This window comes from Melanostigma gelatinosum (genome assembly GCF_949748355.1).
Source record: "Melanostigma gelatinosum genome assembly, chromosome: 13".
Taxonomy (NCBI): Eukaryota; Metazoa; Chordata; class Actinopteri; order Perciformes; family Zoarcidae; genus Melanostigma; species Melanostigma gelatinosum.
In genome coordinates this window covers 15,088,106-15,112,173 of record NC_136646.1, presented here as the reverse complement: position 1 = coordinate 15,112,173, position 24,068 = coordinate 15,088,106, and the positions used below count along the sequence as shown (strand labels likewise).

General features: G+C 44.8%; 2 protein-coding genes across 3 annotated transcripts; both read left to right on the top strand.

The window, feature by feature from the left end:
• Positions 1 to 4: 4 nt before the first annotated feature.
• On the top strand, positions 5 to 14,142 carry prkacaa (protein kinase, cAMP-dependent, catalytic, alpha-a; the record flags this gene model as incomplete). Of its 2 annotated transcripts, none has more annotated exons than XM_079281324.1 (10): positions 5 to 791; positions 7,837 to 7,898; positions 8,383 to 8,511; positions 9,174 to 9,272; positions 9,378 to 9,460; positions 9,553 to 9,679; positions 9,799 to 9,894; positions 10,074 to 10,196; positions 11,164 to 11,328; positions 12,179 to 14,142. In XM_079281324.1, the coding sequence occupies 10 exons, from the start codon at positions 746 to 748 to the stop codon at positions 12,302 to 12,304; spliced, it is 1,056 nt and encodes a 351-aa protein (XP_079137450.1). In that variant the 3' UTR covers positions 12,305 to 14,142. The 2 variants fall into 2 exon arrangements, with proteins under 2 accessions (XP_079137450.1, XP_079137449.1); XM_079281323.1 differs by lacking the exon at positions 5 to 791 and adding an exon at positions 3,054 to 3,177.
• Positions 14,143 to 16,677: 2,535 nt separating this feature from the next.
• Positions 16,678 to 23,963, top strand: samd1a (sterile alpha motif domain containing 1a). Its single transcript, XM_079282208.1, has 7 exons — positions 16,678 to 17,137; positions 19,640 to 19,988; positions 20,258 to 20,400; positions 20,517 to 20,577; positions 21,666 to 21,747; positions 22,006 to 22,120; positions 22,641 to 23,963. Exons 1-7 carry the CDS (start codon positions 16,775 to 16,777, stop codon positions 22,785 to 22,787), a joined length of 1,260 nt encoding a protein of 419 aa, XP_079138334.1. The 5' UTR covers positions 16,678 to 16,774; the 3' UTR covers positions 22,788 to 23,963.
• Positions 23,964 to 24,068: the final 105 nt, after the last annotated feature.

The window sequence follows — 24,068 nt, the reverse complement described above, 5'->3', positions numbered from 1 at the left end:
AGTTTCCCTTGCGGTCTGAAGATTAATGGAAGGGGTCTGTTGATCTTAGGAATCGACTATCAGATGGTCGGTCCCAGGAAACCGTTGCACTTGATGCCTGGTTTAGAAACGAATGGAGAGAGATCAGTTTGAAATCACCAACAGCGGAAACAAAGAATAACCTGGACACCACTTTTATTATCCAGGTCTCAAGTGAAAAGGCCTGCCGACACAGAGATAGCACCTGGTTTAGTTCAGGCCAGGAGAAGACAGCGACGGACGCTAACAGCTAACGCTACAAGCTAAAGCTAGCTTGTTCGTGAACGTTAGGGAGAAAAGAGCTTTCGACGATCCGTCTCATGGTCCGGACTGGATTTTGGATAAACCAAGTCGTCTCTGGAAATAACGGACAGCCGAGTGACATCTCAAGTTACCGGGGCTCGCTTGTAAATCCACAAGCTAACGCTACAAAGCTAACGTCTCCTGGTCCATCTCTGCTAGCGGCAGCTAGCTTAGCTAACCTGAAGCGTCAGTATTAGCTGCAGGCTTGTGTGTATATACTCGCTTGGTTGGGTGTTTTTACGAACTCCTCGAGGAGGGGCATTTGGAGGAAATATATTTACACACGGTAGTCAATAATGGTAGCTAGCAGCTAGCTGTCAGCGTCATTGAGCCCCAGCGACTGCGTTAGCGGTGTAGCATCACTCATCGACTTGTAAAGGAAGACTCAGTCTGAGCCCAGGGACTCCACCATCAGCCTGCTATCATGGGCAACACGCCCACCGCAAAGAAGGGCAACGAGATGGAGAGCGGTGAGTACCCTTTACCTGCAGCTACAGCAGCTAGCCATGTCATGCTATGTTGCTATTTACTGTTTCCCATAATGACACCTATATAAAGACTCCAACATGTCACCTGTATACTGCATCAAGGCCAAGGGACCCTACACACTGACCCCATGCAATAGTGCTTTTGACACCCTATTCTTATATGCAGAATTAGCTCAACTTTGCTGGTTTGTCAACTCAAGATGAAGCCCGATGGAAGTTGCCTTTCACCTCCACATATACTCTTCAAACAAGCTGTTGTACTGTGACACTGTGTTCATCTCAGCAGCAGAGGATGTTATTCATTCTCTCCGCTGATTCTGTGGGAAAGCTCGTGATTTCAAAGCCTCAGGTTATATTCATAAGAGCCAGCGAGGATGACAACAACCATCCTTACACAACAGTCATAGGTTTCTTGAATCTTCATGTTCATGTGTTTCAGATGTTTTCATTTCCCTACTCTAATAAGGTTAAATGCTCCAACAACGTTGCAAACAAACACTTGTGTGACCTTTTTCCTGTGCACTTTTAATAAAGTTAATACAAAAATATTCCTCTGTATACAAAAAGCGTTGTTTTGAGATTTGAAGCAACTGTGAAGATACACATATTTTGGGATGTTTTAGCAGGTGATGTGTTGAATCTTAATGCAATGTGGACCCGAGCATCGAGTCCCACAGGCTGCGTCTGACAGTAAGTGAGTAGAGGGGAGTTGGTTGTTATCGGGGAAGGTAAAAGCCGCCAGGACGGGGTCATGTGATACATGAGGGTGATGCTCTCCAGGCAGAAAACTTGGGAGTTGAGGAGTCTCTTGAAACTCATGTGATGAGCAGCATTTACAACAAGGGCTCTTGTATGCATCACTGTGCGCGTGTGTTTGTGTGCAAGACAGTGAAGAAGAGATGCCCCGCTTATGCCAATTGTTTTTTGGGCTGTTTCTCACAACTTTTCATTACCTTGATGAACTTCTCACACGTCTGATCAGTTTTTATCACTATAATAAGACGTTTGTATGAGCCAGCAAAATAAAAGACACTTATTTACATTGATCCTCAGAGTTGAACTACTAAATTCGGGACCCCTATAATCCTATTTCCTAATAAAACGCTTGTCAACTCAAAGAGTTTTTGTTTCCTTGGGATCACCGGCCTTAGAAAAGGCTGCCGTGGACACCGTTTTATGGTTTTATCCACGACACCATCAATAACGCTCAAGTGTGCAAAGTCTGAGAGCAGGTATCTGCAACATGAGTGTCAGCTCCTTGTTGCTGGTAGAGAGCATGTGTGAAGACTGGCTCTGTAATGTAAACTCATCCCCATTCTGACTCACCGGATGTAGACTGTGGGTATAAGCCTTCCCCTTCCGCTGTTTGCGTTATTTATTTCGCGAGGACACCCAAGACCATTGTATGTATTTTTAAACCAATCACAAACAAGCCATTGTGCTTCTCCCCCCCCCCCCCCCCCCCCCCCGATACCAGAATGATAATGTGCGGAGCGAGATCTTTGTCTAGCGCTGACACAGCGCTGTGGAGATAGGACTGGCTATGCAAGACTAACCCATCACTGATAATCCTTTTGTAACAAGGCCCATGACTCTCAGGTATTGTAGCACAGAGGGTTGTTTGTTTTTAATGCTCAAGAAGTCGTGTCAATTGGCGGATTAGTATGTTAGAAGACAAAACAGACACTCCTACACTAGAACATTTCATGCTTCACATCCTTATCAACCTGATCACTGCAGGTCCACCCTGATACCCAGAGACCAGGGGTCCAGAGCCCACACAGAGGAGCGTCATTTTCCACAGAGCCGCTAGATATGAAGGACAACATGGCAGCCTGTTTTTCTTTCTACAGAAAGAGAAAGTGTGGAGACTGAGAACTTGTTGTGGTGCACAGGGTCTCTTTCCACTGATGTTTCCAGGCTGGAGAAGACGAGCGCGGAGTGCTACCATACAAAGCGGATTTCTGGCCCACGGCAGGAAGCGGGCCGGATAGACACTCTGTGAGCGGCAGCAGGAAGTGAAGGAGCAAGGAAGGTCCAGCCCAGGCTCTTCACGTTTGCTCATCGCCTCCACTACTCTAATAAACCAAACACAGCCAGCCGGGACAGCTTGACGTTTTGGCCCTCACAGCGTTGTTGGTATCACATTTTTCTGGATTTCCCCCGCTTGTTGGAACCTCCAGGACACACTGCAGGTTTGAGACTCTGCACTGGCTGTCAGCGGGCTTCCTCCTGCCTTGTGCGATGTCTGTTATTCACAGGCTGGCAGGAAGGCTGTTTCACCGAGCCGGGCCCTGTCTAGGGGACACGGGCAGTGGAGAAGGCAGACATGGCCAACCACAGGATGAGCTAGAGGCTTGCTGCTGCTGTGAGTTTTCATTCTGGGGCTGGACAGAAGCATGGGTCAGGTAGTAGTCCATGCTGTTTGTCCCGCTAGCTTAGCCAGTCGCAGGCTGAACTCAATCTTATACGTTTAACAGAGATTATCAAGCTGGGGGTTTTTTTGTTTGTTACTAAATTCATATCATGACCTGGTGAGTTGAGTGTCTATTGGCATTGGTTGGGTGATCTTGTATACAAATAGACACACAGAGCAGCCTGTTGTTTGTCTCTGCTCTGTGGCCTATTGTTCCCCAGTTACAGTCCAAAGGAAGGCTTCTCCCGGTTACTGTGGAAGTATCTGTCAGGCACCGTTCTGCACAGCATAACACTATCCGCCTTAAACTATTACGCAGTGTGATAATGAACCTATCCAAACAGACGTGTGCGTTATTTTTTTGGGGGGTATAAAGCTCTTGTGTTGTCTTTCTCACTGGTCGGGCTCTTTCAAATCTGTCTGACCGTATGAGTGTTTGATGGCTTGGAAATATTTCCATGTACTTCACACACTTGCTTAACATGCCGTGTTATGACATACGGTATTGTTGTGTTGGATCTTTTGTGTTTTTGAATTGCACCTCGTATAATGAGGTGGCACCCTGTCAAATTGCAGCTCCCTGTATCTATAAATATCCACATGGCTCACGTCCTGCCCCTGCTCCGCACGCAGCTGTTTGTGTAAAAAAAAAAAAAGGGGGCAGGTCTGTGTTTCGGATCGCTCATTACTTCCTGTCTCCAGGTTTTTAAAGGGGCTTTGTCACAAGCCCCACACTGATTACCAGTGGACTTTACTGTTGAAACGCTACTCAGCCACCTCGGATAAGCTCACAGCACTGAGTTGGCAAGTTGACGCACTGCCAGGGAACAATCCTGAGATGCAAAAATCCAGCAGCAGCAGCGAGCGGAGCAAAAGTTGAGGATGGAGCTCAGTCAAGGAACAGTGTTTTCCTTTTTGGATTCTCACAACAACGGGCGTAGTTGTAGTCTTTGTAAAGCTGCAGTTGCATTTACGGGCGGTGATACTGAAATCTGTTCGCTGCGGCAAAATCAAGCTGTAGCACACAATAGTGTCGTGCATCAAGCCTTATCTATCTGATGCTAAAACAGCACATTATAACAAAGTAGACGCAAAGTGAGAAGTATCCGTTAGCTTTTAGCCTCCCACCATTGAAACGTATGGACAGGACGTTAAAAGATAAGTAACAATTTAATAATAGGCTTTAAATACTTATCCTGCTCAAGTTTAGTTTGGCCCTACCATACAGCTTCACTTTTTTCTGTGTACATAAATACTGAAATACACTGGAACCTATAAAAACACAAAGTAAGACTGTCAAAGTAAGTACACAATGAGACGGTTACTTGGCCTTCACATCCATGTGAATCGGGGCTGAACGCTTTTGAAAAATCTATTTTAATTGTGAATATTTTTGGCTGATATTGCAGTTGTGATATGGTTTCTGATATTAGAGAGAATGATAATTCTGATTGCAAAACATATTTAAATGGTGTGAATTTAAAAAATATATATTGTTTCCTTTTTAAGTCTGTAGAATATGATGCGTAGGTCAGGACATCTCTGCAGCACAGCAATATGTAGTTTAAAATATTTGTTTTTTTGACATTTTACCTTTTTAGCCTTAAATATTGCAACTAGACAAATCAGTTGTTACCGTAGTATGTAAAGTAGTCACAGTAAGACATCGACTGCCGGTATTGCGCTGATGACTGCTAATTGATTTCTCACCTTCTACACACACGAGAACACCTTCCTGGTTCACGTGCAGCTCTGTTTGCGCTCCGACTGATTTTCTCGTGCGCCACACGGGGGGGACGCATGCTTTCTGAACGAGGCCCGGTGAAGCCTGGGACCCGCTTTGGCACGCTTCACAGTTAGATATCGGTCAGCGCGCCCTAATAAAACCCCTCTGTTCCTGCGTCAGAGCGGGCCAGCGACGCCTAGGGGAAGAGATGCAGGATTGATTTTTGGAGAATTGATTCGGCACTGGCACTACAAGGGCTCTCTGGTGCATTTGAGCAGGGTGGAAAAAAAAGTTTCACTGTAGTTTGTGTGTTCTTGATTTGCAAAAAAAAAAAAAACATCCCGATCAGCTGGCAAGTGTGAGATCCGATTGGTTCTGCTAATTAGGGAAGTTTTTAGATGAGTCTCGCTCTTCTCTTAGGCCTAGTTTTCCAAAGGACTTCCTCTCTGGGTTGGATAAATGTACCAGCTAGTGTTTTACGCCCCTCCCCCTGGTGATTATGCCTCTGCTTGGATCAAGATATATAGCCTCTGTGTGTGTGTTTGACATGGGAGGGAACGGCAGAGTACTTTGTGTACAGAATAAATATTGATACAAACCAAAGCAAGGGTCCAATTGATCTGTTTGGAACGGGAGCAGCACTGGTCTGACACTGGATGTGGAGGCTACTCTCTGAACTTGGTCCCCAGCAAAGTGACGGTCGCAGCAAAGACTGAAGACGTCCCCTTCCCCCCCCCCCCCCCCCCTTGCTGGCGAGGACACTTGACCCCGTTTCTGTGGATGAGCGGGGCTGCTCATCTGAACCCGGGTGCTCTCGGAGGGGAAGGAAAGGTCATGAATCAGTGACTCCGGAGGAAAGGGGCCAAGGAAAGAAGAACAGGGAGGGGGAGGGAGGGAGAGACTTCGCAGGGCTAATGTGTGAGAGGAAGAGCTCCAGAAGGCATGCAGGAAAGAGGGAGTCGTGCTCGAGTGAATCGGGGTCACGCTCTGCAGATGCTGCAGCACCAGAGGTACCCATAGTCATCCCGGATGGTAAGGAGATTTGGGGGGTTACGGGGTGAGTTGAGGGGGTTGAGCCCGAGGTGATCACCTGAGAGCGTTCCTCTCAAGACGGCTGTTGATTTTTGCCAGTTCGCTCCCAGCTGCTTCTTTGGTGTGAGCATCTAATAGCCCCATGTGTGGCTTTATCTGCTTGGAAGTGTGAGTTGAGCAACTTTCTCTGGAAATGTTTTGTCCCTTGTTGACCGGTCTGCCTTCAGAGCTCTCTGGGAGCCGCGGTGCTCTCAAACATGTTTACGCAAACTTTGGTCTCCGCCGTTCTTGCTGGCTTTCTCCCATCCTATTGTTGGAGCTGCCGGTCTTTGGGGAATTTGCAGGAAATCACATTAGCGAGAGGAGGATTAAGACTGTGTACTTTTCCAAATGTGTGTGTGTGTGTGTGTGTGTGTGTGTGAGATGCACACATGCACAATTTCTATATGTAGATCGTTGCAATTTCGTTTTTTGATGATATTTTTCTCATTTAAACAGGTCTAAAAGCCCATTTGTTTTAAATATTAATATCCAGAAGTTGGTGCTTGCATTACTATGCACGTCTAGTATTGACAGCTGACTGGCTTACTTTAAACTGTGACCGTGGCTTTTGTTTTGCATCGATTACCGAGGCAGATGGACATCCACATCCTGAACAGCTTAACATTGTTTATTTATAGTTAGTTGTTAATACATTAGTATAAATACTTTATACTAGTACTGATGTCATCAGGGTGGAAATTAACTTTTTTGTTAACGTGTGTCATGCTCTTTCTTTATATTTACCACAGTAATCAAAGACCCTAAATTAAAACTATCTTCCTTTTCGTCGACAGTAGATTTTAAAAGACAACCTCGGCCATTTGTTTTCCTGGATACCAGTAGAAGAGGCTGCGCTCTATCTTCTGCTCTGGCAGCGAGTGTCCTCACAACTAGTACATAGCTAGTAAGGGAGTAATGAGGAAGGACTGGTTATCAACATGTTCCCACAGAGCACCGTGATCATCACCATAAAGATAAGGGCAGGAAAAAATGTCTCTAGAAAGATTTCTGTGTGTTTTTCTACAAGCCGTCCCTGGTCTGCTGCAGAGAAGCATCCCCACATCACGATGCGGTGGCAACACCATGAATTGTTTTTTTTGGGGGATGATGGGGTGATGTCTGGCGTTTGGCTCACTGAACATAGCATTTAGTTTATTTAGAGTTTAGACCATAGAACCTTTTTTTCCCCACTTTGTTTCAGAGGCTCTCACACGGCTCCTGGCTGACTCTACAGCTCAAATGTCATGCGGGTGGCTTTCTCTTTGCCACTGTCCCATTAAGCTGTGACTCGTGAAGCTTTTGTGTGCGTGATGTCTCCCATCTCAACCAAGAACCCTGTAGCTTAAAGCCACATGGTCGCCTCCTCCATTACTAGTACCTGGCTGCCACGGACTTTTGAGGCAAACCTGCACCAGAAACATCTACAGCTGTGTCCGATCTAATCTGTTGTTTTAAATGTTGCTGTACTCAACAGTATAGTAACAATCAAATATTTAACTATCATCTTTTTGTTCTTGTACTTTGAATTAGAGGTTATTAAATCGGCCTTAAACAATCCACTGGTAGAGATTTGTTCGACTATGTGGATAAACTGGTTTATTACTGCCGTGAGCAAAATGTGTTGAGAGAAACGTTCGCCTCCTGCGTGTTCTTCTCTGCGCGCACACACACACAGACCTACGCGTTATGTTCCTCTCCGGGTCTATTGGTGATTAGTTGTGGTGATGTATTGTTCAAAATCCTGTAAGTCTGAGCTCGTACAAACGGATGAACTCTCTCTAATGAATCCGCACTTTGTTTCCTAATTACAGTGAAGGAGTTTCTTGCCAAAGCCAAAGAAGATTTCCTGAAGAAATGGGAGAATCCAGCACAGGTGAGAGAGTGAACGAGAATTACTTCCCTTTGTCTGTGAAATCATCATTACTTAGGATTCCGTTGGTGACGTGATTTGGCCGTGTTTTGCTCGTATTGTTAGTGTGATAGTGCATCTTATAATACATCTTATAATACATCTCGACCTTTTACAAACCGTACTTACTCTCAGACTCGTGGAAGTAGTTCCGCCCATGAGCAAATCATTTCCTCTTTATTTTAGAGGGGCAGTGCACCCTCTGCTGGGCTAATGTGAAACGTGTATGTGTGTGTGTGTGTGTGTGTGTGTGTGCACGTGCACCTCTTAGAATGACAACATGTCTAATTCATATGAAAACAGGAATTCTTTTGTAAACATTTCATTGACTGATGTTAATGGAGGTATTATTGAGGAGGAACGGTGAACTAAAGTCTGGCTTTTCATGGTATGTTGCCGTTGTTGTTGTTGTTGTTGTTGTTTACCTTTTTCCTCTTCGACCCCTCAGCAAACTGCGGCGTTGGACCAATTTGAGCGTTTGAAGACCTTAGGCACTGGTTCGTTCGGCCGAGTCATGCTGGTCAAACACAAAGAGTCGGGCCAGCATTTTGCCATGAAAATACTTGACAAACAGAAGGTGCAGTACTTTTAGGCTTTCAAGAGAACCAGTACGCTCATTTACAGTAGAACTGTGAATGCTTAACCGTTGTTTCTGACATGATATAGATGTTCTTTTTGAAGAAATCGTATTAGTAGGCATAGCAGGACTTTGACAGTCACTCTGAAAGAGTGTTTGTATGAGCACTTTAAACCAGAGAGAGAAAAATAACCCGTGTGTACTATCAAGTCTACAGCCTAGAAGTGATCACAAAGTGGCAACATTCAGAAAACGAGACGTTTATTCAACCCACCGATCGGACAAATTGTAAGTCCTCCCCAGTGCAAGGTTTCAGTGATCTCTCTTATCTGTGACGTCTCGCTGGTTAGCAGCTCCACGGAGGAGCTACAAGTGGATCTTCTGATTTTATAAATATCATAAAGATCACTTTGTTCTAAAAAAGAAAAGTTCAAATGTCCTCAAGTGCCATGAAGCTAGTACCCAGTGTATTACCACTGAAGGACGGCCTGTTTTTATAGATCGGATCATGTCTGACGTAGATGAAGTCTTGCATGGGGATGTTCAAATGTTAGTTTAGTAATGTTAAGGAGTCCGACTGTTGGTAGAAGACTGCTGGCACAAGTAGCGATCCTCTTCTTTTTGTTGTTTCTATAATGATGTTTTGTCCCGATCCCTCCTAGGTAGTGAAGCTGAAGCAGATAGAACACACGCTGAACGAGAAACGTATCCTGCAAGCGGTCAGCTTTCCCTTTCTTGTGCGGCTGGAGCACTCTTTTAAGGTGTGCATTAAACTGCTAATCCGGTTGTCTTCTCGCCGTGTTCAGCTCATGTCTCGTGTGCGTGTTTTGTCCCGTCAAAGTAAGATTTAGCTTGTTTCTCTCCAGGACAACAGTAACCTGTATATGATAATGGAGTATGTACCCGGCGGCGAAATGTTCTCCCACTTAAGGAGAATCGGTAGATTCAGGTGAGTTGACTTTTAGGCCACTCCTACGTTTAGTTTTTTCTCTACGCACCACTGGTTGATTTTAAATACTGTGCCCGATGTGTGTCTTGCAGTGAACCACACGCCCGCTTCTACGCAGCCCAGATTGTACTGACATTTGAATACCTTCACTCGCTGGATCTCATCTACCGAGATCTGAAGCCGGAGAACCTGCTCATCGACCAACAAGGTTACATACAGGCAAGGATTGCATCGTTTGTTCGAGTCGCCATCAACGACGGTTGTGTTGCGCTGGTCTCTGTGCTCCTGTGTGTGTGTGTGTGTGGTCAGTGCTCAGAGCTGTGCACTCTATTCCTCAGGTAACAGATTTTGGATTCGCGAAAAGGGTGAAGGGCCGAACCTGGACGCTTTGTGGCACCCCGGAGTACCTGGCACCAGAGATCATCCTCAGTAAGGTAGGCGTTCCCGACACGGGGACTTCATTCAGGAAGCCGTTTCATTCTCATCGTACGTCCGCTTCAGGACTGCGGGGCAATTTATTGCCTACTGTCCGCTGTCAACACTCCTATGTGTGGGAGTTTTTGTTTGAGGACCAGGATGTGACGGCCCTTTTTATTTCCTGTGTGTTTTCCAGGGTTACAATAAAGCAGTGGACTGGTGGGCTCTGGGAGTGCTGATATATGAGATGGCTGCTGGTTACCCCCCCTTCTTTGCTGACCAGCCTATTCAGATTTACGAGAAGATTGTATCAGGGAAGGTGAGTCGAGATAAGCCGACCAAAAATATTATTTTTGTAAGTACCGGTAGTTTGATTGTTCCAGCACAACGCGGTGCATTTTAAACATCCGTGATTCACACCAGTGCTGTTTTCGGCAGGTGTGGGAAGAAAAAAAACATCGGTGATGATATTGTCTCAGTTCATCACTCCTAATTATGTGAAGAGGGTTGTTGTGGTTGTGTGACACATTTGCAGCTTAAGATTACAATTGTAAAGACTGAAAGTCAAAGGTTAATTGTCCAATCATGTAACTTCTGCTTCCTGTATCAAGTGGATTCTCCTGAAGAAACTACAGTTTCTCATTTTCCTCCTACTATTGGCACATCAGTTTCTCTTTCCTTTGAAACTATGTGTGCGTTGTGTTTCTCTTCATTTCAAGAACAAGACACAATGAATCTTGCGCTTGACATTATCTTTTTCTTACTTTTGTTAGAATGATTGTTTCATCTTCAATGTTACTTTTGGCTTGTGACCTGTAAATATGTTTTGTTTTTAGAAGATAAAAGATAAAGATAGGCACCTTAACTCTTTATGCATTTCTACTGAAGAGTCTTTACCTGCTTGTCTTGAGGGGACATTCACATTTTGCATCTCTGCCTTTTATCCTTTGCCGTTGCTCAACGGTGGCGGGAAAGCGATGGCTAGCAGTGGAAGGCTAACTGACCCTGTGGACTAACTCATTGAAGAGGTCAAAGGAAAGTGTAGTCGTGCAAACAAACAGAGATGCCACAACCAGGACAGTCGCATCCAAATTCCACACTAGTGGGCACATTTTAGACCGAACCGGTCATCGCAATACGCACCACTCACAGGCTTGCACTGACCTACCGTGGTAATAATCGTAATAACTTTATTGGTAGGCCAGAGTCCTGCGGTGCGTTTACAAATACTAGCATGAGGGATAACACGTGAGGACGTTCACTCAAGCTGCTTTCGCTGTTTGCAGGTTCGCTTTCCCTCCCACTTCAGCTCCGACCTCAAGGATCTGTTGAGAAACTTGCTGCAGGTGGACCTGACCAAGCGCTTTGGCAACCTCAGGAACGGAGTCAATGACATCAAGGGCCACAAGTGGTTCGCCACCACCGATTGGATCGCCATCTACCAGAGGAAGGTGAGAGGGGACAGCCTTCATACAGTAGTGATCTGCTCAAAGTGATGCTGACAAAGGAAGATGGCTTGAATGAGCCTTCGGTCAGTGGAAGTGTCTTTAGTCTACATCTGGCTACGGGTGATTCCACACCATCTGTGCTTCCTCTGCACGATGACATTGCATTGAGTCGAGTGGGAAAATGTCTAAAACACGTGTTCCAGCTTTCTTATCTGAACACAAAAGCTGGTGGATTCAGTGGAGTTACAGCAGCACCGCAGCGTGCCAGAAGTGGAAGCGACCATGTTTTGGTCCACATAATCCCAGGTTTATTTGTATAAGATCTCAATCACAGCTGTCAAAGGGTTTCACAAACCCTTCCTAACCTTGGACTCATCAGGAAAATGCTGCAGAGAGAGGGACATTTAAAACATGTCGTTTGTTTCATGTCGATATTGCTTTTCTCTGCCTGTGCGTAACACAAATGAATCCGGCAAGTTCATACTTATTTTTATTTTTATTTTTTCCATGCAGTTGTTTAAATAAATTCTGTGAAAACTAGGAAATTACCAGCTAAATTAGAAATGGATGAGTTGGCTTCAGGGAAAGCGAATGACAGCACATGATCACTAAAGTCGTCCTGCAGTATGTCTTCCCAAGTATTCACGCATGATTTCTTGATTGCGTAACGCATTTTACTCCCAAAACTCATCAGTTACTTTGTCCAACTCTAAATGAATACAAATCTGCTCTCAGTCGTCTCTTTCCTCACCTGGGACCCATTCATAGACATCCGGTAGTGTTGTGTTGTTCCTGCCATGGCGTTGGTTCTCTGCATCATTCTGATGGATTGGATTGTCTTTGTGTGTTTCAGGTGGAAGCTCCCTTTATTCCTAAGTGCAAAGGCCCCGGCGACACAAGCAACTTTGACGACTACGAGGAAGAGGAAATCAGAGTCTCCTTCACAGAGAAGTGTGCAAAGGAGTTTGCGGAGTTCTAGATTCCCACCACGAGTAGCGGAGAGAGAGAGAAAGAGAGAGAGAGACAGGGGTTTAGAAAGTAAAAGGGGGTCCAGAGGAAGGAAGGAAGCGCTAGGGTGGACTGCTAACTTGCTTATTTGTAATGACGACAACAATGTAACACCCCCCCCCCCCCCACCCCAATAGAAAGGTAGGCAAAGTGAAGAAAGATCCAACAGAACCAGCAGTGTTGCCTCTTCTGATTTGTTTCTCAACTGTTACCGATTCATTTCATTTCTCCCTCTTGTGTTTGTGAGCGCGGCTCGAGGAGAACAGGCATAGGTTGTGGCTGTCCAGCTATACTTGTATCTTTCTGATGGTGTAATGACATGTTTTCAGTCTTTGCAGGTTGAGGCATTGATTTTTTTCTGTTAAGGTACTGAATCTGCTAGGCTCCCTTATTTTTTTTTCTTTCCCGGAATGCCGCCCCCCCCCCCCCCCGCCTCCCCCTTCTCTACAAGCTTCTCAAAGAGCGATCGTTATATCCCGTCACCCTGGTCCCAAATGTTTTTCTCCATCATCTCTCCATCCTGAATCTGTCCACGCAATACCAAGTCCAACAGATGTGCCTATCATAATGCCAACTGGTTGGAAAACTGTGTCGAAAGCATTGGTGCAGAGCTTTGGCGACGGTGGCATCAGCCCTTGTGCCCGTTTTTGGTTTCAAGCTTGAAAAACTCTCTGCACCTGCCTTTTGTCTGCTAGATGTGTGGCATGCTTACTGGGTGGGCGATGCACTCGCCGAAGCAGTGGTGACCTCTTTCTGATCGGAGTGAAAATGATTCATCACGGTGAACTTCATCCACGTCTTGCTCCTTTTTTGGGGGGGGGGACCTGTGAGAAATGGTGAACCTGAGGTTTGCATTTGAAGTCTGTCTTTCTCTTAGCTGAATTTATTAGAGCATTTTAAGAATCCTATTGGTGATCATTTTGTCCTTTATGTCAATCTCTGTGCTTGTGTGTTATGTAGTGCTCATGGGTGGGTTAAAAAGCTGTGGTTTAGCAGCAACTAACAATGTGGTCACACTCCTGACTATTCTTTATTTAATATATATATATATATATATATATATATATATATATATATATATATATATCACTCAATTACATCTTTTTCAAGATTGTCTCATAGGTGTGAAACTGAAATTAAGATTTCATAAATAAACAAATATATAAATTCTGCCAAATTTGCAAACTGAGAACATTGCAAAGTTTTCTGTATGTAACTATGACGGTGGTGGATTTTAATACGCAAAAAAAAAGGTAGCAAAAATGTTTCAAACAAAATGTGCATGTTATTTTTGTACAATATCCCTTTGAAAAGAAAGAAGGCGGCGCATTTCTGCTTTACTTGTGCCGAGGTCGTGGATAACATGCTCAGCTATTGAAACGGACTCTCGGCTGCTCTGTGGTGAAGATGGAACAAGACCCGGTTCAATGCGTCACGAGGTTCTCCTGGGCTTTGTTCATTGGTCGGTTTGTAGAGCAAAAGTTTGCTGATAACTGTCACTGAACTTGTGCTTCTCACCTTGATGATTGTGTCCCCCCCCCCCCCTTCTCTTGTATATACCGTACATGTAACACTTTCAGATAGATTTGCAGTCCAACCAAACTTTTTTTTGGGGACTGTTGAGATTGGAGTGTTTTTTTTTGTTTGTTTTTTTTGTTTCCGTTTTCCAGCTTTCTATGTTACAAATTAAACTAAGGAAGCGATCCTAAAGCTGTCCCCTTTTGCCAAGTTTATTTCTGTGGATGCAAGACAATCGCAGACCAAATCTCATTGCTGGTTTGTTGACTGAACACTTGGTTTGATGAAGGATGTTTGCCCCCCCCCCCCCGCCCCCCCCCCCCCCCCCCATAGGCCCTAGGTGCTAGACTTTGTCCATCTCACTGAAAAGCTTCTGTGAATTGTTAGATGTGCATCGATTTGTCATAAAGTCTTGTACCATGACATTTGTTTTGAGTGTTTTTCACCTCATGATTTCGGTAGACTCGAGTAATTCTTTTTTTTTTTTTTTTTTTCTTTTTTTTTTGGCTGTCTCTTAATGTAATAGCGATCAAACACAGGATACCTTTTGAATGTCTTGAATTGTCTGACGGAGGTGGTTCCGATGCTGTTTGGGGAAACATGATGTGTATTTTTTAATGATACATGTTTCTCTTGCATGTGGTAAAGCAACCCAACGGGCAAAGACGTCTCCCGGACCTCAAACATGTTTTTTTGAGAAATCATAGTTTCCACTGCTGACCGTCTCATCGCTGTTTTAACCTCCTTTTCTTTCCTTTTTTTGATTTGTTTGAGCATCACATTGAACAATGCAGTGGATCACCAACCAACCTCTCCGGTCTTCTTTTCTTTCTCTTTTTTTTTTTTTGCAAATACTGAAGCACATGCCGCATCCTTTCAAATCTCCTATTTAATTGATTTGTGCTAATTATTTGAACCTTTTTAAGACGCTATGTAATCCTTTAAAAGAGAGCACATGTAATATATTTGGTCTTCATGTTCTGACTAAATCAAGAGTCGGTGTGTGTGTGGAAGGCGACACCACATGATCCACTTCACACACGGAGGTCATCGCAATTCTTTTTCCTTTCTTAAATTATTGTTTTGTTTCCCCACACAAAACCTTGTCTAATTGTCTTTAATTCTCTTCTATCAGCTGAACACTATCTACTGCTCTGTGCTAATTATGACTTATTCTCTTGTGTTTGCCTTCTATTGTCATCAAGTTTGTCTCACACACACTCTTCATTCAAACATAACACTTTTTGCATCTGAGATGTTTTGCGTTCATATTTTCTAATTGTATTTTCAAAAAAAAAAAGCAAACAAAAAAAGCAAAAACAGAACATTAATCTCTTTCCTCATGACCTGGGTACAGTGATTGTGTAGTCTATTGTACCTTTTGGGAAACAATACTGTATATCCTTGCCTTTGACAGTCTTAACTATCTTTCCCCTCTGGAGAACTTGACAGATACCCTTAGAACACAATGAGTATGTTAAAAAATATATACATAAAGTAATATTTTGCAAAATGTATCATTCCAATAAACTTTTACTTGTTAAGACTAATATGTCTGGGGGTTATATGTCTATTATAGTCTTTCCTCACCATGCACACTGACACTCTTTTAACAGTAATGTTTTGAACATTACTCCAGGAAAGGTGCAGCTTCAGGCTGCTCCCGTGGATCAGAGGAACACACTTGTTGGTAGGTGAGGGGGGTGGACGCTGTACGTTAACCCTCATGTCTGTTATTGCGAATGTTTCAAGAGGTTGGCAGGTGCAATTGAATAATGCAGTGTTGTGTCCATCCTGTCACAGTACAGGATCAATTACCAGCCAGCTTTTCAGCAGCCCTCTCCAAAATGTATTCCCACCCTCAGTTTGCGCCTTTTTTTAAATATTTTGTTTTTAGGATTGCGTTCATCTGCATCATGTGAAGAGCCTTCCAGATGGGTTGAAAGCAATAAAGACGGAGAAAAAGACCTTGTAATTCATCCATCCATCAAAGAACATCATCCACTAAAGAATGAGAAGTGATGAAAGTAATTCAGTAACTGACAATTGGACAATAATGACTCATTGAAAAGGCTACAAATGAGTAAATCAATCCACGAAAGATGCAATAAACTATAGGTATACATCTAAAAAATACATTAAGACAAGTACTTAAACATGCTGATTTATCAGTATATCTATACATTTATATGAACTAAAGTAATCTGTTGACAGCATGAGAAAACTAATTTTCATACAGAATAACTATGTCCATGGAACTTATCAGAATAAAATGTGTTGCAGGGGCAGCAGGTTCCAGTTCAGTGTTTTATTTAATTAGTTTACCTTTTTGTTGATTGGAAAAGGGTAAATCGGATTTTAATTACAATTTGTAAAAAAATGAAATCAGTTTTTTATGGATTCATTAAAGTATGTTTTATTTTGCCTACTGTTATTAAAGTGTTGGCTTTCATGAACACACGTGTCCTTGTCTACTTAATTATTTCACAGTCAAAGCTGATCTCTGACATTGAGCCCTACATTCCCAGCTGAGCCTCTGGTTCTTTAAATCGAGCTTGTGGACCACACGTGAACTGGCTTCAGTTACTCCATCAAAAGCTGTGTCACACTCTCAAACTCTTGAAATAAATGGCCACCTTTTTTCACCCATTATGATGCACATGGGGCCCGAGTGCGCGCGCACACGTTCCCGTTCAGGACTGCAGATTCCACCTTAAAACCTCCTCGCGAGTTAAACTTTTCGCCGCAACTCCGTCGGTCCACCTTAAGCGCACACGCAAACGCAGGAGGCGGCCAGCGAGGTTTCCGCTTCTCGGTTGGACTCGGACCGCGGCTCACGAAAAACAACCGTGCACAAGGTTGACGCACCAAGGTAAAGAAAAAAAAAGCGAGAAGAAAAAGCGAACCAACCGAGCAAAGAAAGATGTCTGAATCCAAGTACCGCGAGTGGATCCTGGACACTATCGACTCGCTGCGGTCGCGAAAAGCTCGGCCGGACTTAGAGAGGATTTGCCGAATGGTCCGGAGGCGACACGGGTCCGAGCCGGACCGAACCTGCGCAGAACTGGAGAAACTGATCCAGGAGCAAACCGTGCTAAAAGTTAATTACAAGGGCTCTATTTCATACCGAAACGCCGCCAAGGTTCAGCGGAGAAGCAGAAAAAAGGACGATGTAACGTTAACGACGGCTGCGAGAAGGAGCGCGGTGGAAGAAGCCAGTCATTCCGACTTGAGCAACGGGGACAGCGCGTTCGGTCCTGTGGACCAGGACGAGGAGGATCTGGAGGTACGTGGGGGGGGGGGGGGGGGGGGAGGGGGTTGATGCGAAGAGGCATGTTTAACGAGCCCACTCTCATCTCATTGTCATAGCACATCTTATCAAATTAACAGGTGGAGGTAAAAGGCATGGACGCTGTAAAAAAAACATAGAAAACACGTATTTCGTGTCGCTACACGGGGAGTGGTGAGGGGAGTGATTTGCAAGTGCACCCTAAACTGCCGCAGACGGGGAGCGGCGGTTGGACCTCGCTCGAGCGCTGCCGAGGTGGAGAAGAAAAAAAAAAAAAGAAAAAAAAAAAAAAAAAGGTGCGCGTTTAGTCGGAGTGTGGTATATTTAACATAGTGCCGGTTGGAAAAAGCACTTCAAACCGCACAGATAGAAGACAGGAAAAAAGTTGCACCGTCCGCAACAAACCGAGCCACCATTATCGGCAGCAGAAAGCGCTTTTCGAGCCCCAAAGTCGGGGTTGAGCGAAGGGGAGGAGGACTCTGTCAAGCTAGCAAGATGAGGGACGAAGTAGCCCGGAAATTGAACAATTTTCCTTTCAAAATAAGAGCGTGTAAATACGCGTTTGCCGTGAAGGGTTTTATTTTGGAAGCCTGAGCTGGAACTTGATGTTTTCTTTCTCACCGGCTTGTACATGTGGGAGTGGGTGAAGGGGGGGAAAAAGTCTTAAACACCGCGGATGTAGTAGCCTGATGGGGGACGCTGGGACATTGTTGACGAGACCATCGCAGGCTAAACACTGCGTCTCCGTATCGAGTCCTCACAAACACATTATGTCCGCCCATGCGGACATGTCACCCCTTCCGTCTGCACTTTAACATATGCCCATCACCATGTTTTAGCAACAAATTACAGTAGTACCGGAGCCAAAGTACTCGTAATAAAAGCTACATTCAAGTCCAATTGTGCAAACTGCGTCTATATTTCGAGTGATGGACGATTGACGACGCAGTGCATAAAAGTCGAACCCCTGGATCCATTGTCGGACACGCAGCCGAGCAGCCCGGTCACGTCTAATGCTTGGTGGTGTTGTTGTGGCCTCTCGTCCCATAACAGCGACATGGCATCACTTCTCCGAGCTGGGGCAACTATTTGTTATTTAAGATGAGCCACGTCACTGCAAAGTTATGAGATATGTAAAGAGCCGAACTAACGTGAAGCGAGCGCAAAACTGTCCGTCCAGCGCTAGCTGGTGGATGCCCGATCTGTCCGATTTGGGTTAAGCCGAGATCAAATCTACTTTTGTCCTCTGAAAGGCGTGTGTCGCCACAGAAAAAAAACCCGAATACGTTTGATTACTTTGAAACATGCAGCTTCTCGGGGCGTGTTACCCAGATTTTTTTACTTGAATATGAGGGGGTCAGATGTAGACAGTGACGTGTCCGATAATGGACTCATTTGCGTTACTCTCTCTCTCTGTTTCGGTGGCTCGCGCTGTAAATCTTTGACCCGGTGCAAAGTCAAAGTAGACCGGTGAACGAGGCGCCTGATGCTCGCTGCGGTCGTTGATCTGCCCGTCGAGTTAAAGATCGAGTTTTTTTTTTTTCTTTCCTCTGGTTCTGCTCCGTCAAAAGACTACAGACACAATGGCGAGGTCTTTGCCGCGGCTCGTAACTCCATGCGCACTTTAGAGGGAATTTGAGGAAAACCTCAAACGCCTCCCATCTGTACTCGCCCCGTGCGTTTAGAAATATCAATCAAGAAAGGCCTGCAAAGAGCGGGACACCGCGAGCACGTCGGCGTTTTTTTTTTTTACGTGCGCCGAGAGGAAAACAAATCGGATTTTGAGCTCCTCGGGGTCATTCGTGGTGTTTTTTCGTGACCGTGTCTCGGGGAAACTTGTGTGTGAAATGCAGCGCGATGAGCGAATGCCGTACAAGCGGCTCTCTTTTTTCTCTCAGGAGCGGGGCGGGCTTTAGTGCGCTCTTGTGCTTCGCTGCTGGGTCTGAGACACGCAGTCGCACACACAAGGTACATTTTTTTCACTCGGGGCGCCGTCGACAACGGACAACTACTTGTATGCCGCCACATAACGTCGCGTTCACATGTTCGATTTGCGTGGAAAAGGCGGCTGTTCGGTCGAAGCGGTCCAGCATGCGGTGTGAACGCGCGGCACCGTGGAAAAGGGACAAAGCATTGAAAGGCAATCGTTTACCACCACAGCGGTCACATTGCGACATCTGTACGAGCGTGCTTTCATGTGACACTCTCAGCCCACAACTGGCGGTCAGTCATGAAGACAACCCCCCGTGAAACACTGTAGGATTCACCAGCTTTATAAGTTGTCTAATAATCAACTTAACAGTTGATAATGGCCGAGCGTCCACTGAGTTAAATGCATCTGTTCCACCCCCTCAAGATAAATGTCCCCACTGATCCAAGCCAAGATTAGGAAACGCTCGATGTATGTTTATTCTGCTCAGATTTTTCGAAATATGATGTCATTTGTTGGGGATTACAGTTATAGAAAGCGATGGGATTGAAATTCTCTGTTGCACCTAGGCGGACACCTCGATGGTGATCGACACAGACAGTAATGCAGACGAGGAAGGTGCTGATGAGAGCCGGGACGGGCAGGACGGACCCTCTCCTGGCCGCACGTACGAAGAGGCCGCCGTGCGCTGTGCCTCTGTGCGAGCCGCCTCGGCCCCCTGCTCCCCCTCTGGCACTCGGCACGGCCCCGGCTGTGGCCCCGGCTCCGGTCTGGACTGTGCCACGTTCCAGAAGGTTGGTGAGAGGCCCAGCTCCTTGCCCCCCTCCAGCCCCAGAGCCCTCACACACAATGACTGGCCCTATCACTCTGCTGTCTGCCCAGTGGAGCGCCAGCACCCTGGAATGCAGAGAGACAAAGGTATTCACCCTGCTAGACACAGACTAATATACACACCCAGAGTTAATGGAGGACTCAAATATTGTTGCATGGTTGTTGACAGGAGAAATGCATCCATCGGCTTATTTTTATAGGTCACTCAGGTTCAATGAACAGTTAAAAAACACACGCATTCAAGAATGTTCAGCTGCAGTAGGTTGTGATTAGCACGAGAGTTTGCCAAGAATAAAGTCAGGTGTGACAGTAAGGATTATATCAGCATGTCATGTAAATGGTTCCCTCTCTGTTAGCGGCAGCCATGAAGCCATCAATCCACTCTGCAGCTACCAGCCCCTGCACTTTAAAGAACCGGGTGAAGAAAGAAGATGGAGGCAAGATGGTGGATAGCAGCCTTCTGTCTGACCAGTTGGTACCAGACTATGCTGCAGGCCCGGTAAATTCGCCCGTAATCCCTTTGCCCCTGTACGTCTCCTGCTTCCTTGATCTCTCTGCTTCACACCTGACATTTTCATGTTTCATTTTTGTGCTCTGTGTTGTTTTGGGCAACAGGACGAGCGCAAGAATGTATCTGAAGGACGACCACAGGGACTGCCTTTGCCATCGGACAACTGTGAGTAGCAGGAGTGTCTTTCTTTTGCTTTTAAAGCTGCTGTGAGAGCGAATTCATCACGATAGTCCGCTCTCTCATTTTGGGAAAGCACACGCATGTTAAAGGAGTTCGGTCATGACAGCTTATGTTTCACATACCGTTCTGTTTACCCTTTTGGCCTGTTTCACTTGTGTTTGCCTTCAGGCTAGCTCAAGCATTTTAAATGCAGAGGGCTTTCTAAAAGCTGTCACACAAATGTCTTTAAATAGCTGTTTGGGAAATAACGTGTGCTTACAGATGCTTCTTAATAATTCAGGAACATTTTTATATTTTATGTTATATATGTGTTTGTAAGCCAGGCGATGTGACAATTATTTTTGTATGTAAGTAACAGGGGATAGTGTTCCCAACCACCACCTTTTGGCTTGATTCCCAAAAGTGAAACCAAGTTTAATTATTTGTTAAAAAATGTGCCTTTCTGGCTTTTAATGCAAGAGTGGTTATCGATTTTCCCTCCTTAGTGAGACATTGCCAAGAGACCTATAAAAACAATAACTAACATTGGCAATCACATAAATACACTTAAATGTGTTTTAACACTGCAAAAGTGCCACAGTGTACTTTACCTGGGAATGGTTTGGCTGGAAGGAGCAGCACTCGCCTATGAATGGGGGCTTCGTCACTGTCATGTATGTCATGCATGAAGACAGTCTTGTGACAGTGGGCTGGTAACTGCACAGAAAGGGTGCTGTACCAACACCCATTCACTGCACCCTCACTGTGCTCAACCGTGAACAAGCTCTAATGGGGAAACATACTGCACCGTGGCAGTAGAGGCCTCGGTGGGGCGGACCAGTACCGTGGAAAGAGCATCGCTTCCATGTGACGCTGCACATTTAAAACTCTATTGTTAACTACATTTATACGGAGTTTCATTTCATTGCCTGTTTCACAGTTCATATGGCAAGAAATAAGATACATGATGGCTTTTGATGTGTTATTAACAAGTGCAGATGATTTAGAGGAAAATGTTGTCTATTAAATCAGTGTTTCGTTGGGTCAACATTTGTAGAACATTTGTAATAATGTCGCTTCCATTTTGTTCACAGGCACATTAAAGAACAACGTAGATATTTCCTCCTTCACCGCAGACGAAGACAGTCTTCTGAACGGCGATAAAGGGGATGAAGTGTGAGTATCCTGTTATTAAAAATGACATTCTCTGCTAGAAATACATTCAAGCTAATTCCTAAAGTCATGTCCGCTCCCTTCCTACAACGGTTTGATACACTGTTGACTTTTATTTCCCAGTTATTGTCTTGATTCTTTATTTACACATTTCTGAGGCACAAACTCACACAGAAGGTCACTAAAGGCTTGAAAAAAGAACAACAACAAAGAAAAGTCACTCTGTGGTCTCTCACTCCTTTCTGTCCGATGTTCCTCCAGCTCTGTGAAGAAGGAGACGATGAGCCAGAATTTAATGCTGTGGACTGTGGCAGATGTGGCCAGTTACTTCTCAGCTGCAGGCTTTCCAGAGCAGGCCGTGGCTTTCCGAACACAGGTCAGTGCACCGCCTCCAAACTGCCACAGGAGGCGCTATATGTACACTAAAAACCAACACTTGTACCGTCGCCCACTGCATGTTGAGAGGCAGTTAATATTAACCGGGTTGGTATAAGGTCGTGAAAAACCTGGAAAAGTCATGGATTTGAAAATAGCATTTTGGGGAATTTGCTTCTCAATTACCTGTGTAATTGAGTACATGTTTTCACTAAAATAGACTTTCATGTTCGTGCAGATCTTAACTTTACGTTGTGTTTGAGATATACTGGCGTAAATTTTGACGTGGATTTTTATTCTTAAAATTCAATGTATACAGAATATGTATGTCATGAGAATTTACCACAAAGTAGTGGAAAAGGTATGGAAATGTGTTGGTAAAAAAGAGTCTTTTTTCATGTCTTTGGTAGCTAATTTAACTTTCCACACAGTGTGTCCCGGTGGCCAATTAAAAGTGACATTCATTAGTTCCATCAAAAATGTTGAGCCCTGTGAGTGACACGAGCTCTTCTCCCCAACAGGAAATAGATGGGAAGTCCCTCCTCCTGATGCAGCGGAGCGACGTGTTGACCGGTTTGTCTATCCGACTCGGCCCCGCCCTCAAAATCTACGAGCGCCACGTGAAGGTGCTTCAGAGGACCCACTTCCTGGAATACGAAGACCTCTGAAGTGGTGATTCACATGACAGACAGACAGACAATGCTGCATTGACACCCCCCCCCCCCCATCTAGACCCTGCCCGCCACCTTCATAAACAGAGTATGTAGAGGGTGAGTGGGGGTGGGGGGGGGGAAGCTGCGGTGGAATTAACTTTCACTGTGAGAATGACCAGAAACTGAAAAAAAAAACCAGTCATCCTACCTCTCATCATGGTTTTCATTTCATCCACGTGTCGTTCGATTGAACCGCCAAAGGACCAGACCGGTACGTTCAGAGGATCGTTCTAAGCGGAGGAGCAGTGACCTTTCTGCAAGAGTGAAATATGGATAATTCAGCCATCGAAAGGGGGACCGAGCCTCGCACCAAGTGGACCACCTAGGAGCTAGTTTGCCCACAGAGACCCGCTGCACTGCGTCGTGCCGCCAGCAAAGTGTTCTCACAGTTCTTGGGGTCCACCAGGAAATGTCGGTTTTGGCCGTGGCTCTAAAAATGTCTCCCTGAATCCTCGCTCGCTCAATTACGGTACCTTGTGTTAGTCCAGAACCTCTTCATGTAAATCACACAGATGAACATAAAGCCCATCTGTTGTTAGTTTTCCTTCTATTCTGTTTTATTAAATGTCATCAAAGTGCTGAGGAAGTCAGACATTCTGCATATCTGACTCCGGACATATCATTCCACCAAAAGCTGCTGATGTTTGATTATGTCTTCAGTGGTCTCTGTAACACAGACCACCGATATCATGTACTTCTACCCGCTGGTAAAGCAATATGTTTTCTTTATTCTAATCTTCTTTAGATCCGACTGTGGTCCAACTTAACGCAGTTGTATTCTGGGGAACAATTGCAGATAGACGTGACTAAGAAAATGTGCAGCCGAATGGGATTTTCTTTCACACATAAGCAAAATAAAGTAATACACTTTGGGAAACGTTATTGTGATACTGAATATTTTGTTTTACATTTAATACAGCTGCTCAGTGTCTGTTTACACAGCAGATATCTTGATCAAATGCAATATTTAATGTTATCGTCCGTTCATCATTTGTCCGGTGTCTCTTTTTAATGTAAGCCTCCTTGAATTGTAACATTCCATATGATGTCTACAACCATCCAATGTATCTCCCTTTTATCTGTAATATTGACACTTCTTCCAGAGTCACAAATAAAGATCATGTCTCTCTGTTCAGGCACTTATTTTCTGTTTATTTAACTTGTGTTAATAACTTAAAAACAATTGTTTCAGGGTGTGAGGGCCCCTCTTCAGTCCTATAATCAAATATTGTAAAC